The sequence below is a fragment of the Periplaneta americana genome, chromosome 16 (genome assembly GCF_040183065.1).
Source record: "Periplaneta americana isolate PAMFEO1 chromosome 16, P.americana_PAMFEO1_priV1, whole genome shotgun sequence".
NCBI classification, from domain to species: domain Eukaryota; kingdom Metazoa; phylum Arthropoda; class Insecta; order Blattodea; family Blattidae; genus Periplaneta; species Periplaneta americana.
In genome coordinates, this window is record NC_091132.1 from 186,882,000 (window position 1) to 186,900,936 (window position 18,937).

Below are 18,937 nucleotides of genomic sequence, written 5' to 3' on the forward strand. Positions count from 1 at the left end.
ATCAGCCAAGGGTAAACGTGATCAAGGATGAGAATGGTGACTTGCTTGCAGACTCTCCATCAATCCTAAACAGATGGAAAAACTATTTTGCGCAACTACTAAATGTACATAGGCCAAATAGAAATGATCGGGACGAAATTGAAATACAAACTGCTGAGCCATTTATACCCGAACCCACGCTTTCAGAAGTCGAAATTGCGATAGAAAATCTGAAAAAGTACAAGTCTCCAGGTATCGATCAAATTCCAGCACAATTAATACAAGAGGGTGGAAGCGCATTATATAGCGAAATTTATAAACTTGTACTTGCTATTTGGGAAAAGGAAATTGTACCAGAACAATGGAAGGAGTCCATAATTGTACCTATTTTTAAAAAGGGGGACAAAACCAACTGTGGTAACTTTCGAGGAATATCACTTTTGTTGACGTCGTACAAAATTTTGTCGAATATTCTTTTGAGAAGATTAACTCCGTACGTAGATGAAATTATTGGGGATCATCAGTGCGGTTTTCGGCGTAATAGATCGACTATTGATCAGATTTTTTGTATTCGACAGATAATGGAGAAAAAATGGGAGTATAAGGGTACAGTACATCAGTTATTCATAGATTTCAAAAAGGCATATGACTCGGTTAAGAGGGAAGTATTGTATGATATTCTTATTGAATTTGGTATTCCCAAGAAACTAGTTCGATTAATTAAAATGTGTCTCAGTGAAACATACAGCAGAGTCCGTATAGGTCAGTTTCTATCTGATGCTTTTCCAATTCACTGCGGGCTAAAGCAGGGAGATGCACTATCACCTTTACTTTTTAACTTCGCGCTAGAATATGCCATTAGGAAAGTTCAGGATAACAGGCAGGGTTTGGAATTGAACGGGTTACATCAGCTTCTTGTCTATGCGGATGACGTGAATATATTAGGAGAAAATACACAAACGATTAGGGAAAACACGGAAATTTTATTTGAAGCAAGTAGAGCGATCGGTTTGGAAGTAAATCCCGAAAAGACAAAGTATATGATTATGTCTCGTGACCAGAATATTGTACGAAATGGAAATATAAAAATTGGAGATTTATCCTTCGAAGAGGTGGAAAAATTCAAATATCTTGGAGCAACAGTAACAAATATAAATGACACTCGGGAGGAAATTAAACGCAGAATAAATATGGGAAATGCCTGTTATTATTCGGTTGAGAAGCTCTTATCATCCAGTCTGCTGTCCAAAAATCTGAAAGTTAGAATTTATAAAACAGTTATATTACCGGTTCTTCTGTATGGTTGTGAAACTTGGACTCTCACTCTGAGAGAGGAACATAGGTTCAGGGTGTTTGAGAATAAGGTGCTTAGGAAAATATTTGGGGCTAAGCGGGATGAAGTTACAGGAGAATGGAGAAAGTTACACAACAGAGAACTGCACGCATTGTATTCTTCACCCGACATAATTAGGAACATTAAATCCAGACGTTTGAGATGGGCAGGGCATGTAGCACGTATGGGCGAATCCAGAAATGCATATAGAGTGTTAGTTGGGAGACCGGAGGGAAAAAGACCTTTAGGGAGGCCGAGACGTAGATGGGAGGATAATATTAAAATGGATTTGAGGGAGGCGGGGTATGATGATAGAGACTGGATTAATCTTGCTCAGGATAGGGACCGCTGGCGGGCTTATGTGAGGGCGGCAATGAACCTTCGGGTTCCTTAAAAGCCATTTGTAAGTAAGTAAGTATAATAATATAATAATTTTATGAAACAGAACAGTAATAATATTAGTCAATATTATTTACTAATAATATTAGTTACTAATAATATTAGACAGGCCCCTGTACCTGCTGTGAGAGCTTGGTCATGTCGACGGGCTTGATGCGCTTGAGGGCGGACAGGCGCTCCAGCCGCTCACGGGCCTGCTGCTCCACGGCGATGACGAAGGCATCCTGCACGTTGCTGTTCTGCGCCAGGTCCAGGGCTGCACAGACACACAGCAAGCCATTTACACATACACGAGCCAGAGCTGTGCGGCCCCCCTCACTCACGGGACATGAGCTGAGAGAGCCTCAACGATTGTATTTGCAGCCCCTGAGACACCTCAGGCAGTTGCATAACGGTCACCAGATATACACAAGCAGTTACACCATCACAGGGGTTGTCGATCACAGATAAAGACCTTCAACTCAATGTATAGAGTGGGGTTCAGAAAAGATTATTTCCTAAGAAGCTAATATGGCCGTTTCTTCAATTTTGCCAATTGTTGCCAGAAATTTTACTTGAAGCAAGTAAAGCGATAGGTTTGGAAGTAAATACCGAAAAGACAAAGTATATGATTATGTCTCGTGATGAGAATATTGTACGAAATGGAAATATAAAAATTGGAGATTTATCCTTCCAAGAAGTGGAAAAATTCAAATATCTTGGAGCAACAGTAACAAATATAAATGACACTCGGGAGGAAATTAAATGCAGAATAAATATGAGAAATGCGTGTTATTATTCGGTTGAGAAGCTTTTATCATCCAGTCTGCTGTCCAAAAATCTTAAAGTTAGAATTTATAAAACAGTTATATTACCGGTTGTTCTTTATGGTTGTGAAACTTGGACTCTCACTCTGAGAGAGGAACATAGGTTAAGGGTGTTTGAGAATAAGGTGCTTAGGAAAATATTTGGGGCTAAGCGGAATGAAGTTACAGGAGAATGGAGAAAGTTACACAACACGGAACTGCACGCATTGTATTCTTCACCTGACATAATTAGGAACATTAAATCCAGACGTTTGAGATGGGCAGGGCATGTAGCACGTATGGGCGAATCCAGAAATGCATATAGAGTGTTAGTTGGGAGACCGGAGGGAAAAAGACCTTTAGGGAGGCCGAGACGTAGATGGGAGGATAATATTAAAATGGATTTGAGGGAGGTGGGATATGATGATAGAGACTGGATTAATCTTGCTCAGGATAGCGACCGATGGCGGGCTTATGTGAGGGCGGCAATGAACCTTCGGGTTCCTTAAAAGCCATTTGTAAATAAGTAAGTAAGTAAGTAAGTAAGTTGCCAGATATCAAAGCAGGTAAAATCAAAATGCTATATACTGAAACAATAGTCTTAATTATTATTTATTTTTGGTTCACTGATCTAATATAATAATCTTCATATGATTCTACAACTGCTATAGCACTATTATGCTCCAAACCCAGATACATCACATGGATTTGTATGAAGAAAGAATAGTTTCGGTTGCAAATCCAGATACATCAAGGGCTTACGCACACGTTCACTGCGCATCAGTATTGTTCCCACGCAGAAACAGCTGAAAGAAAAGCGGCAAGATGTCATCATTAGCCCTAACGAGTAAACAGATATTTTCTCTAATCTTGGAACAGTCATAACTTTGTCGGATAAAACACACGACAGGAATAGTAATATGCGTTACAAGAGCGGTATGTTGACGTTTTCATGGTCGAGGAAAAGATTGAAAAAGCGAAACGTAGTTGATCTTTTTTAATTTCCGAGAACATGAAAACAAACATACCGCTCGTGTATCGTACATTATTTTGTGCGAAGATCGTTTATTACATACCTGAAAGACGAATTTCTAATTAGTTGCAATGAAATCTCCATCTTGGTTTCTGTTTAATGACGGCAACTTCGGAACACCAAAAAATCTTTCTTCAACATTGGTGCTATAAAATGTTTTCTGTGTTTACTATACTCCAGCAGGCCGTGATATACGTCTGTCTTTCCCCCCCCCCCCCAGTCTATAAATGCGAACTTAAAACAAACGGTAAGGTTATGTAATGATTTATTTTTCATTTTAATATTTTAACAATATTATTTATATAACATATTGCAGTAATAACATCCGCATCTGGAATCTTGTTGATTTTTTCACGGCTTCCTTAATGTTACTTGTATCAGGAATGCAATAAGTTTCGTGGAGTAGTAGGCTTTACTTAATTTTTGCAGATATTTAAAAACAATAATTAACATTGCAATTTAGGTAAAATTGCAGTGGTAAGTTTCCAATTTATAATTATTACTATGTTAAACGCCTCTAAAAATAATATGTTAAAAGCCTAAAGCAGTAAAATGAATGTCGCGCTTAAGCGGTAAGAAGAGGGAAATTGTTATGTGTGTGTTACGTTGGGAATACTGAATGTGGTATTTCACACTTACCGCGTATTGGTTCTGTGCGGAAAACAAGCAAATACCAACGATCTCGCACAAATGTATTTTGTTTAACCACATGACATTATTAGTATGAACTGCGAAAATCGAAACTACTTTAAAATGCATGCTGTTTATTAATATATATATAATTCACATTTAAAATGTAAAGGAACTTGAAACAGTTATTTGAACACTTTTAAATTTAAATTTAAATTAGAAACGTCATATAAGATTTACAGTTGATTAGTGTAGAAGCTACACATATTTCGCGGTTCGTTGCCTCAACTTCAGCAGCAAATTGCATTTGACCTTGAAAACATACAATCGTAAAATATGTATGCTGTTTATTTATTAATATTAATATTAGGTATATTAATTGCGTTCAAATTTCAAGCAACACTCGCTAATAACTTTCATTTCACGAGCCTTGGCAGCTTATTCAAATGCGGACAAGTCTATCTTTACTCGTCATTAATAACGCTGAACTCACTTAACATAAATACAGGGACATCATTTTATTTTTACTTGCATTTTTATTGTACCTGCATTTCTGAATGTACTTCACTCTCACCCCTTCACTAATGTCCTTGCTCCCGTCAGACACACAAACTTAAGGCCGCTGTTGCATTCGAAGTCTTCAAGCAGTGAAGTAAACACTGCAGTGTATAGTGTGTTTCATAAATATGATTGCGTTTTCTATAGAAGAAAGAACCTATATTAATAATATCGTACTAAAAATTATATTCAAGAAACGATAAATTCAATTTCAGAGAATATGCTTCAAAATGTTTTTAATAATATGCGTACTGAATTCAAGCCTGCATTGCAATGAACGGCAACCATTTTCAGCAACTTGTTTAAAAATTCAGATTAGCTTTTTTTGAATTGAGGTGCTTAGAATCAAAGGAATGCTAGTGACATTTGTAATAGCATGAGTTAAGTGCATCCAGTGTAAGCAAAAGTATCTAAAATTTTAGTGGCAAAGGGATATTTTGATCGCATCACACATTAAAATTTAAATAAAAAATTTCACAGATTTTACGAAAGTTTAAATATTTAAACCCCATTTTCTCAAAAGTAACTTAAGTGCACTTACACCCTTTACTTATGACCCCCTCAATTTAAATGCACTCTCTATATTGTACGATAACATCAATAATTAATATGCTAAATAAAGTAGACATTACATAACGAACATAGCCGCCTGAAAAGTTGAGTTTTTGAAAAAAAATGTTACTACTCTACTGTATTTTGATAAATTCCGTAAAAGTGATGATCAAACTGAAAATTGTAATATCGTATTTCCCTACAACATAAATGGATACACTACTTTTCTCTCCTCCTATACCTAGTAGAATGATTTGTTTACATATTGCACTAGTAACATCAAACTCCTGTAATGGAAGGGGGCAACAGTGTTTCCGAGTATAGCCAGGTTAATGTTAAAAATGTTGGTAAAAATAAAGTGATGTCCCTGTACAAGTCAAAGATAACATATTCAAGCCAACAGAAACAGAAGCATAACGATAGTTCACGGCCTACTGATATACCCAATGATACTACACACGCGATATGACATATGTGTTAGAGCCTGTATATAAAGTTAACAAATACATAAATATTAAATTATGTATACTGTCACTATTACACGATACCGTAAACTAGCACTAATATATAAATAAATGAAAATGTAATAATATATACAATAATATTAACCGTCAACGTTTTCGAAACAGGCAATTCAGTATCTCACTTGGACATACTTCTTGATAATGCGATGACGTCATTTATTACCGACTGAAATTGTGTTTAGAAGAAAGTAGTTTGAAATCCGCTCAGCCGTGATAAATCACAAAGGAGAAACAAATAATGCATACATCATCATGAATTCTTTATTATTCGTACACAAATGGAGGTAATTAATAAATGCGGGAAGTATAAAGACAAAAATATTTAATTTAGCACAGTATAATTGTAAAATACTTAACTGTGGTGGTATTAATTTCCAAATTAATCCAATTCTCTGTAATGACACTAATGACATACTATTATTCTGTAGTAATGTCACGAGAGGTCTGAGATTTATCTGGGAAATCTCAGACCTCGAGTGACATTTATTAGGACTATTTCGTGAATAAAATAAAAATGTAAATAATATATCCCTAAAATTCGATCACAATATGTTAATAATTGTATATTTACGAATACTTAACCTATTCAGACATTGTGAAGTCGAAATAGATGAATATCGATTACTGCAATAAAGAAATTCGATATTATTATTCAGTAATGCCAATTGCGAAAAGCGAAATACAGGTTTAACAATGTTAATGACATGTACATCACTTTTCTCTTATTATATAACATAAATACATTTTCATTATCTGCTGAAATCATAATATAATTTAAAATCTTATGATTACAGTAACCTGATTAATACATTAATTAAATGAAGAATTGTTGAAAACGCAGTTATTACACACTACTCCGAGAAACTAAGAACTGTGTGGGGACAGCTATATAGGAATGCTTATGTATTCACAGCGAAACATGTTGCTACACAGTGATATTACTATACAAGGTCTATTACTATACAAGATGTTACATACACTTGAACATCTGACTTTCTATTAATTGTTTAATTTCATCGACAAAATACAAATTTTATAGGCTACAATTATAGGTTAAGTTGCCTGTGGGAGCAGGACCAATGTCAGCTGTGTCTTATTTCGACCGTTACTCGTGCTACAGGAAAGCATTTTTCATAGCTCGACAAACGCATTCTCGCTGTAGTGTGTAACGGAACTAAAGCTGCATCTACACAGTTCAATATTCCAATCGCGTATGCGTGCAATCTGGGAATAATATTGAAAGAATCAAGTTTAAAAGGTACGTTCAATTAAGAGCATGAAGATTTTGTGTCTACATGGTGCGCCGTTTTGAATGTCGTCTTCACTGCGTAAATATATTAATTAATATTAAATATCAATCTTGCATTCATTGCTTTAAAATTGAAAGAAATGTTTAACAGTGTAGTTGCATCTTAATGTATTCCTGATCATCAATTTACGGGGAAACAGTTGGCGACAACGACTAAACAAAAGAATGACTATGCGATAAATCTAGCTGCAAAAATTATCGGAAAGTGTCACTGTGATTGATTGGAATACAAAATTTCATTACACTTCATTGGTCGAAATTGGAATGACGTCATATAAACGAAATAGTCGTTATAATTTCAAACAACTCATTGGCGCCATATTGATGTGTGAATCGTTTCGACTAAAAATTGCATTGTTGTCTCGAGACTAGGCCCCATGGAATGAGGAAGCGATTATGAAGGCTTGGCACTGTTAAATTTAAATGGTCTACCAGAATGCCCCTATCCTCAAACTGAATACGTTGACACCGTCACTGCTGGAAGTTATCGAGTCTCGCTCTAGGCGTCCCCGACATTTACCGATACGTAGTTGTGCAGTAAAATGCGACTCTTCTCCTCTATTTGGTATCACCGGGGTTCGTCGCTTAGATATTCAGCATTGTGTTTCCGTCACATTAAAAGGCGGTGTTGGAGATACAAACTGCGCTGTTGCCACGTCAGGCGAGAGAGAAAAGGGAGTTAAAAGCAAAATTACAGATGAGTGACTACATCCTTTTGTAGAAAAACGCCATTAAAAGTACCGCTTATTGGTTGTGACCTTAATATCAAACTGGACACAGCCTTTGGCATACGAGTGCTGTCTGTACTTAAAAATAATATACCTGTAAAAAAAAAGAATGTTGGAAAGTCACGCTGACGTCACTTAGTTCAAATAAACGGAATACAAAGAAATACCGCTCGCAACGGGACACGAACTCGGGTCACCATAGTGTTAGACGTGTCGTAGGAGGAAATTCTGTCAAATTTCTTCGACTTCGACGAGTTCTTTCTGGAAAAAGTTTGTGAAGTAACAAAATGACTTTAAATTCTTCACCATGTGAGCAAAGATCTAAGGTAACTGGATATAGAAATATTATTAGTAGCAATAGTAGTATTTATTTAACCTGATAGAGATAAGGCCATCAGGCCTTCTCTTCCTCTCTACCAGGGGATTACAACTGCAATACGAAGAATACAATTACAATAAAAATCAAAGAACAAAATTATTACCTCATTAATAAAAGCTAGACAATTTATTGCAGAAGTTGAGAACAAAGGAAGATTTTTTTTCACTGAATTACAAATTCAACCTAGAATAATAAAATTATACAGGGTGTCCCATTTATCTTGTGCACCTATTATAACTTCTTTTGTTTGGATAGGTATTGGAATTTTTGTTTCTCAGAGTTATGTTAGAATGAGTGGCTAACATGAGTGTGGAGATTTGGTGCATGTAACTACTTTATGGTACAAGATACACGTGACGTCATCAATTTTTCAAATAGCACTACATACTTTAATCATGTTGCATTGATTACACACATTAAGAGGAGATCAAAATGTATCAATGTCACCTTCCTCAACAATAACAACAAAACGAAACAAAAACGTACTTCCAGTGTGATAATGTAATGCTGTGAGAGTCACAGAAGATGTTCCAAATGGTGACCATTCACATTAACGCACATTCGAAGGCGTTCCCCGAAAGACCGTATGACTGTCCGGCATGTTGCTGGCTGAATGGACACACAAGCCTGTCGAATGCGTTGCTGCATGTCGTCTGGTGTTGTCAGAATGTTCTGGTACACACTGTCCTTTACAGTTCCCCACAGGAAGAAGTCGAGTGGCGACAGGTCCGGAGAACGTGCAGGCCACTGTACGTGGTTTGAGCGTCGACAGTTGTTGTGGTTTGTGTACATGTTAAGACAGCAAACACACAACACACGGACGTCAGTCGTCTTTCGTTTTGTGTAAGATAATGCACAAGATGAATAGGGCACCACAACAAACGGCGCATTCTGATGGTATTCACTCTGCATTTTGTTGTAGAGTCAGTAGAGCAAGTGGACAGCTTCAAATACTTTGGATGTAGTCTAAACACTAGTGAAGTGCTTTGTATGGAGTGTGGCATTATATGGAGTAGAAACATAGACTTTACGACGAAGTGAAGAGAAACGAATAGAAGCATTTGAAATGTGGATATGGAGAATGGAGCGTGTGAAGAAAGAATAATGCTGAAACTGATCAGGAAGAGAAAAAGGAATTGGCTGGGTCACTGACTGAGAAGAAACTGTCTACTGAAGGATGCTCTGGAAGAAATGGTGAACGGGAGAAGAGTTCGGGGAAGAAGAAGATATCAGATGATTGACGACATTAAGATATATGGATCATATGAGGAGACAAAGAGGAAGGCAGAAAATAGGAAATATTGGAGAATGCTGGGTTTGCAGTGAAAGGCCTGCCCTTGGGCAGAACATTTATGCACTCCACGCCATTAAATGTCGCACTGAGAACAAATGGCAATAAAACTGACCTGTTTCAGCACCAACAATGATCTTTTCCAAGAAGATAGTAAGCTGGCCAACATTATTTTCAGAATCGCTTGTTATTAGCTGGGTGTTGTGGCCACCCCACATACCTAGTCAAAGGTTAACTGTGTAAAGTTCAGTTCACGGTGTGAAATGCAAACAAAAGGTCGGAACTCTGAACTTCAGGCTATTTATGAAACTGTAAAGTACATGTAATCAAAGGCTAAAAAAATATTCACTTTTCCAACCAATGAAAACTAACGACACACTCAGCAGTAATACAGAAACAATAATTAGTTTTAATTCACCTGGTGCCAGTTCCACTAACAATGTTAAACTTTAAATTTATTATTAAACTAGCCTTACCCGTGCGCTCCGCTGCACCCGTTAGAAATAAATATAAAGTAATTACATAATTAAAATAGGACATTTCATCCCGGGAACATTCGTGTTTGATAGAAGGATAAATCGTTTATTATGTTACTTAATTTAAATTGCATCCAAATAATTAAAATACGATCATTTTGGTCCAGAGACACTCATTTGGTGCCATGACAATTCCTTTAACATGTTTCTTAATTTTTATTACATGCAACCATAGTTTAATGAAGATTGACATCATTTAGATTTAATGTGTATATTTTATTTTACTTGTTATAGGTTTCCATTGAATTATGGTAATAACTTAATTTTAACCCTTGTTTTCTACGTATTCAGTAAATGGCGCTTGGCCCATTATGGTTCTGAACCCTTCAAATAACTTAAATTATATTATATAATATTACATATTATATTATACTATATCATATCAGAAGTTACTGTAATAACATTATGTCCATCTAGAGAAACTACACTTTCCAATGGTGAAATAATAATTAATTATACAAATCAGTTAATTTAGCTTCCGATATTGCTTCATACAAACACAGAAACATTCTCTGTAGGCTATCTTTCATAGCTTTCGATTGTTGCTGTCCAAGGCCCCTTATAGACGAAGTCATTTGTTTTTTAATTCATTTCACGGCCTTAGATGGCAGTTATTTTAATTTTAAAACTCATTTATCTCATTAAATATCAATCCTATCAAAATTTTTCAAGGAATAGAACTTATCGCAAATTATTGTTAGAGAAACTTTTGTTATGTAACATTTTTCACAAAAATCAATAATAAGCGAGATATTTCGATTTATTTAATTCAGGCCCCCTTATAACCCCCCTTTTAAATAATGTATTTTGAATGCCATATAGCCTAAAATCTAAGTTACAACGAACTTAATTTATATTCCAATTTTCATCGAAATCCGTTCAGCCATTATCGCGTGAAAAGGTAACAAACATACATACAGACAGACAGACAGACAGACAGACAGACAGACAGACAGACAGACAGACAGACATACAAACGAACAAAAATGTCAAAAAAGCGATTTTCGGTTCCAGGGTTGTTAATTATACATGTTAACACCAATTATTTTTGGAAAATCGAAAATTACCAGAAAAATTTCGGCTACAGATTTATTATTAGTATAGATCAGTGTAATAATTTAACACAAAAACCGTTTCTTGAACAGTTATTAATATAGCCCGGATGTTTGGAAAAATGCCTTTTTTACTGGGTGGAAGTAAATCATTATTTGCATAGATATAAATGTGATTTGGAGTAAATCAAAGTGATAGGGCCAATTTTTATTTTGCCTATTTTGTCTTTTTAAGATGTGTCTTACTAATATATGCCTTTTTGTCATTTTAAAGCAATATTTCCTGTTTCTTTGCAAATTTCTAATTAGGTGTAATGTAATGTGTATGAAATTTAAATATTTGAAACAATGATTAATTTTATTAACAACAGTAAATAAAAGTAATTTATGTCGATGCTTAATCTGCTAATAATCGTGCTTTAATACTATTGGTGCAATATGAATAATGATCGGCAATCCACAGTTACAAATATAATATTGTCATGTCTTCACGATACCAACAATCAGCTTTATAATTATTTTAAACTAGTGGGTTGTGCAGCAAATACAAATCAAAATTTTTCAAATATATTTCCAATGAAGAATAGCAGACATTTTGGAAGTTATTTGCTTCCATAATAGTGAAACATACTCCCTCTGAATGCTTTTTATGCCAAATACTTTTCCTTGAACCTATCCGTCTTCAGTTCTTGAGTTTCAATGCGAAAACGCAAGTAACAATGTTAGGACGATCAGGGAATTTTTCATGTGGGAGTAATACAGTAGCTATTTCAGGTCATTGCGGATTATAGGTGAGAGTTAAGGAAATTTCAAGTTCGATTAAACCAAAGAAATATGAAATTAATTTTGATTTAGTTTTAAGACGCAGCTAAAATACTACCTAGGAAAAAATTAGAGAATCACACATATAAATATCTACATCACACGGCCATTAAATATATGAAAAAACCCACATCACTTGACTAATAACTATAAAAATATTTAATTTTTAATAACAATATTGTTACCTTACGTAAGTTTTATAGTTTTCAGTAACAATATATATAGCTGTTACTCAGTAAATTATGGAAATAAAGGTCTAATTTAAAATATTCTTTCTCTGCGTCTACTTATATAAAACCTCAAAAGATTTCACTTTCATATCATCAATATAGTATTAATGTGTGTAATTATTGGCAAATAGGTATTCTCACATAATTACATTAACTATAATATTATTTCATTTTTAATGGTAATAATCTCATCAAACATTTTTAAGTTTTGTAGTTCTTAATAGCCAACATACAGCTGTACTCGGAAAACTACAGGCCAGACAATCAGAGCTATAAATTATTTTTGTGCGAGATCGTGCGTATTTGCTTGGTTTCCGCACAAAACCAATCCGCGGTAAGTCTAAAATTCCACATTCAGTATTCCCAACCGAACACACATAACAATTTCCCTCTTCTTACCGCTTAAGTAACATATTCACTTTACTGCTTTAGGCTTTTAATATATTATTTTTAGAGACGTTCAATATAGCAATAATTATAAATTGAAAACTTACCACTGCAATTTCACCTAAATTGCACTGTTGATTACTGTTTTTAAATATTTGCAAAAATTAAGTAAACTCTACAATTCCACTAAAGTTACTGCATTTCGTGAGGCATGTAACATTAAGGAAGCCGTTTGTTTTAAGTTCGCATTTATAGACTGGGGGAAAAAAAGACAGACATATATCACGGGCTGCTGGAGTATAGTAAACACAGAAAACATTTTTAAGCAACAATGTTGAAGATAGATATTTTTGTTTTCCAAAATTGCCGCCATTGAACAGAAATCAAGATGGAGATTTCATTGCAACTAATTAGAAATTCCTCTTTCAGGTATGTAATAAACGATCTTCGCACAAAATAATGTACGATACACGAGCGGTATGTTTTCTTTCAATTCTCGGAAATTAAAAAAGCTCAACTCCGTTTCGCTTTTTCACACTTTCCCTCGAACATGAAAACTTCAACATACCGCTCTTGTAACGCATATTACTATTATACGCCATCTGAACTCTAAATATGTCAGCAATCCTGCAGATCATGGGCTTCGTGTAATATTGTTTATTGTAGTGTGTGTTTTGTTTTATTCTGAAAAGCCATATTTCTCAAAACTGACGACAGATGGATTTTGGAAAACAGGAAAATGATGTAGGAAAATTGACATTTCACTGAAAACTACTATTTTCCTGAAAAACTTTGGGCTCCAAGCTTCAGAATGAGGGGTCATTTATTAAAATCCGTTCAGCCGTTTTCCAGTAATTTCCATTACCAGTTCAAATTATATATATATATAAAATATATTCGTAGATACATTGCTCTTTGCGGACGACCAAGTTTTAATATGCAGTTCTGAAAATGGGCCACAGAGGGCTCTATTCCAATTAAATAATATAAGTAAAAGTTTTAGCTTAAACATTTCAATTAATAAAACAAAAGTTTTAGCATTTAGAGGAGCAGATACATTAAGAGCCAAAATTGTCTTGGAAGGAAAAATTATTGAACAGATAAATTGTTTCAATTATCTTGGGTGCAACATTTCTTATATGAAGAATGAAGATATTCAAAACAAGATTAATAAATTCAGCTATGTATGCGGTGTCATTAATAGATCCCTAAAAAGTACTAGGAAAGGAACAAAAATTAAATTTTATAAGGTAATGGCAGTGCCAATGTTGCTTTATGGGTCTGAATTTTGGATCCTGACTAAAAAAGAAGAAAGAAGAATAGAAGCAGCAGAGATGAAATTTCTAAGATCTGTAGCAGGTTACACCTTATTGGATAGGAAAAGAAGTGGAGATATAAGGAGGGAACTAAGCATTTCTAAATTAATAGACAGAATAAAACAATATAGAAACGATTGGAAACAACATATACAAAGAATGGAAGTAGACCGCATACCAAAACTGATGATGAACTATAACCCAATAGGTAGAAGAAATGTTGGTAGACCGAAAACAAGATGGGCTCAACAGTGTTAAAAAAAATGAGACCGGAACGAGCCTTATAAGGCTTAATCCATGATGCTGATGATATATATATATATATATATATATATATATATATATATTTAGCCCGTTCTCATAGACGTTGTCACGTAGCATTTTCAATGGTTCGCTTTCATAGCTATTTTCAAATCTTACTGTTACAATTTTGTGCTACACGTGTTTATTATTGTCGGAGAAATAAATTTGAGTTGCCTATACTGAATGTACCGTTAAAATCGGGCGCTCACAGTTCCCAGTGTTGTCACCAGGTAGCATAAGCACAGCAGCGCAGAGCACACAGTGAGTAAAAAACGTGAACTATCTCAGCTGGTGAGCAGTTCAGCCCTCAAACTGTGATCTCTGTTTGAAGAGCTATTTAATCACAGGTGTGATCACAACTTTTCGGTCACCGTAATAAAATCACGCTCAGCACTAAATATAAGAGGCCTCTAAACTTTCCAGCAAAACTGTACATGCAGAGTTATCGCTCCCTCACCTTTTCTGCCGCACGTCGTCGGCAGAGAGGAGTATTTGATTAATGATTTCGAAAAACTACCTCAGGAAGAATTCGCCAGGGGTTAGACTACACAAGGGAAATATACCTCTCCCTCCCATGCTACAAGTATTAATTACATTTCTAATGCTACGGTGGAAATGAGACGGAAATACGTAACGTTTCCATCACTGAACAGCATCCGCAAAATGTTACATTGCTTAGCTCTTGCGGTAACTCCCACACAATGTATTATTAATGCACACACACTTGTCGTCTTTCTTTCTGATTTTCACTCCGTCTATTTCCTTGCATAAAAAACATCCTTGCAGATTTCCAGGGCGAATAGCTCTGTATTAGAGATGGGGTAAAACGTGATTCTTCACTCACCGGTGAAGCAGGACAGCTCATTTTCTATAACGGTGATTTTAATCAGTGATCCAGTGATTAGAGGCGATTTCCAGTTGTCAGTGATGGTGACGAGAGACAAGCGTATAGGTAATTAAGTATGGACACTTCGCGTCGATACCTTTGATGTAGCCGGACCGATTTCAATGACCTTCAAGCCAGCTAGAGCGTGAGATTCTGCTTTCTCCCTAGAGTTGGCGCTGACATCACACCAGCTAGCAGTCGACACAGCGGAAATATAACACATATAATTAATACATCTAGGTACATTATGTACTCAAATAAAATAAATTGGATCCATAAAATAATAAATCCGTCATTAACTGTAATGTCTAGACTCTAGAGTTCCTTTATAATGAGAGTTCAGACGTTGACCCGAACAACAATTAAAATATGTAATGATTTGATAGCACTGAAAATGGAAAAACAAAACTCTTATGAGAAGTAAAACAATATACCTATATTATATTATATATTATATTATACAGGGTGTTTAAAAAATACGGGGCATAATTTCAGGTATGTATTTCCCACATGTAGACAATCAAAATGGTTCATTACAACATGTGTCCGGAAATGCTTTATTTCCGAGTTATGGCCTTCACAACATTGAAATTCACCGGAACGTTTTTCTTTCCGCAGGTCGTTGCCGTCAAAGGAGACATTAAGAGGGCACTCTGACAGTTCATTCCGAGGCGAAGGTTACATTCAGTGTTGTGTAGGCGTTAGACTGTGCGACATGTATTCAAATCAAGAGCTGGCAGAGATACACTTCATGTACGGTAAGGCGGACGGCAATGCTGCGCTGGCTCGTCGTTTGTACCAGGAGATGTACCCACAGCGACAATGTCCAGATCGGAAGACATTTGTACGTCTCCATTACCGTCTGTGCGAGTATGGAAAATTTAACTTTCCTGGTTTGGGAAGGGGACGACCAAGATCTACAACTCCAGAAGTACAGGAGGAGATTCTGGAGGCTGTGAACATGATTCCTTCTATCAGCACACGAAGGGTAGCGTTGCAAGTCAATGTTCCTCATACGACTGTCTGGAGACTGTTGAAAGAGTATCAATTGTATTCTTATCATTTGCAACGTGTACAGGCCCTGTCACCAGCAGATTACCCTGCACGAGTTAGGTTCTGTCAGTGGTTCTTGCAGCAGTGTGGTGTAAATCCGAACTTTCCTGCCTTAGTATTATTTACAGATGAAGCACAGTTCACACGAGATGGCATAACAAATTTCCACAATCAGCATGTATGGGCGTATGAAAACCCACGTGCAACTGTTCCATCTCATCACCAGGTGCGGTTCTCCCTCAACATGTGGGCCGGTATCATTGGTGATCGATTAGCTGGACCCCATGTACTTGTAAACAGACTTACGGGGCAGGCGTACACAAACTTCCTGGAAAACACCATACCTCATGTTTTAGAAGACACTCCACTGATCAATCGTCAACACATTCACTTCTTGCATGATGGCGCTCCTGCACACTTCAGTCGTACTGCTCGCCGGTACTTGGATCGAAGGTTTCCTGATCGATGGATAGGTAGAGGTGGCTCAATTGCTTGGTCTCCACGCTCACCTGATCTGAACCCTCTCGATTTCTACTTGTGGGGCCATTTAAAATCATTGGTTTATTCGTCTCCGGTGCCTGATTTGGAATCCCTTCGGAATCGAATTGTGGCATGTTCTGAGGACATACGCAATACTCCTGGAGTTTGGGATCGTGTTCGCAGTCAATGAGACATCGATGTGAGGTCTGTATTCAAGCAGGAGATGGACATTTTGAACATCTTCTGTAATGACCACGACCTGTCTGAAGGCCTTAACTCGGAAATTAAGCATTTCCGGATACATGTTGTAATGAACTATTTTGATTGTCTACATGTGGGAAATACATACCTGAAATTATCCCCCGTATTTTTTAAACACCCTGTATATTATATTATATACAAATATTAAACGAATTTGATACATAATTTTATATTGTATTATTTTATTTTATAATATAATTTATTATATCTGAAATATAAAATAGTACATTATGCAACGAGCCTATAATGGTAGTAATTAAGACGTGAGTATGTTTGTTTATGAAACAGGCGCAAGCGAGTTTCATAATTTTGATACGAGCGTCTTAATTACCATTATAGACAAGTTTCATACGACTTTTTATGCTCGACCATATTTCTAACTTGAAATTATTCATAAGTATTCATGTCATGGTTATCTAAGTGAAGAGCGGAACTGATCTTCTAAATTGTGAGATGTGCGCAGACGCGAAAGTATTGATTTTTCCGAGGGACGAATGTCATTGACCTTGATATAATCTAGAGAGTAAAATGAACATTAATATTGATATAACCTGGAAATTGATTTAGAATTGAAAAACGAGATGACAAATTGAATTTATTTCAATAGTATTTACAATTAACGCTAATTATTACAGTAACAGAACATAACCTTCTGCGACAGTATTGGATTTCCAGCCTCTGTGACGTTTCGTTAATGGTCTTTCGATTACATATCCGAGAATAATCGATACTTGCGCTTTTATAATGGTACAATGATGATTTCTCATTGGCTGAACAACTGAACTATAATGAATAGGTGGGTAATTTAATGCGGTGCATTAAAGGGCTGCTACCAAGTGTATAATGACTACATTTCGGCATGGTCGAGCATAAAAATATTATTACAACTAGTTCATCACTGAAAAATAAGGAAATGCTGTTAACTTGAATTTATTTGAAGCAAAGAGTTACTGGATTATGCAATAAGGTAGGCGATGTTTGGATCCAGCGTCTCAACTCTATACTCAATTATCATCTTAGCCTATGCTCGATTACACTAACCTCTAGCGCTTGAAAGTGGAACTAAACGCCGGCGCACAGAGAAACAAAACACAGGAAAATTCGCTCAGTGTCCATTCTTTATAATCCCTATTCGCTGGAGAGACCAGGGGCCTATTTCACGAAAGTACAAATTACAAATGTACAAATTTACAGGAAGCAGATCATGTAGCTACAAATTACAGTAAAATATGTTTCACAAAACATTCGAAAATATTCCTGTAATTATAATAGTGATTTATAAAATGTAGGCCATGAGTGATTTGTATAATGAGTCTTGGTTATATGATGTAGGTAATGTATTTTATGCTCGACCATGCCGAAATGTAATAATTATACACCTGGTAGCAGCCCTTTAATGGACCTCATTAAAGTACACCTATTCATTAAAGTTCAGGTGTTCCACCAATCAGAAAACACCACTGTAGGAATATGAAGGCGCAAGTATCGATTATTCTCGGATATGCAATCGAAAGACAATTAAGGAAACGTCACGGAGGCCGGAAATCCAATACTGTCGCAGAAGGTTATGTTCTGTTACTATAATAATTAGCGTTAATTGTAAATAATATTCAAATAAATTCAATTTGTCATCTCGTTTTTCAATGTCTAAATCAATTTCCAGGTTATATCAAGATTTCCGGGTTCGAATCCCGGTCGGGGCAAGTTATCTGGTTGAGGTTATTTTCCGGGGTTTTCCCTCAACCCCAAAAAATGCTGGGTAACTTTCGGTGCTGGACCCCGGACTCATTTCACCGGCATTATCACCTTCATATCATTCAGACGCTAAATAACTTAGATGTTGATACATCGTCGTAAAATAACCCAATTAAAAAAAAGTATCAAGATTAATGTTTATTTTACTCTCTAGATTATATCAAGGTCAATTACATTTGTTTCTCGGAAAAAATCAATACTTTCGCGTCTGCGCACATCTCACAATTCACGAGATATTACACAAGATCAGTTCCGCTCCCCAGTCAGATAAGAATAACGTGAATACTTATGAATAGTTTCAAGTTAGAAATATGGTCGAGCATAAAAAGTCTTCTGTATGGTTGTGAAACTTGGAT

At 35.9% G+C, this 18,937-nt stretch overlaps 1 protein-coding gene across 4 annotated transcripts in view; it reads right to left on the reverse strand.

Moving 5' to 3' along the window:
* Positions 1-18,937, reverse strand: part of LOC138692244 (protein PALS1-like) — a 304,119-nt gene that overhangs the window by 108,092 nt on the left and 177,090 nt on the right. For 3 of the 4 annotated variants that reach the window (XM_069815383.1, XM_069815384.1, XM_069815381.1), the window contains one exon: positions 1,831-1,967. In XM_069815383.1, coding sequence (XP_069671484.1) covers positions 1,831-1,967 — 137 coding nt within the window. Of the gene's footprint in view, positions 1-1,830; positions 2,013-18,937 lie in introns of all 4 variants that reach the window. The other variant, XM_069815382.1, reaches the window with a different exon arrangement.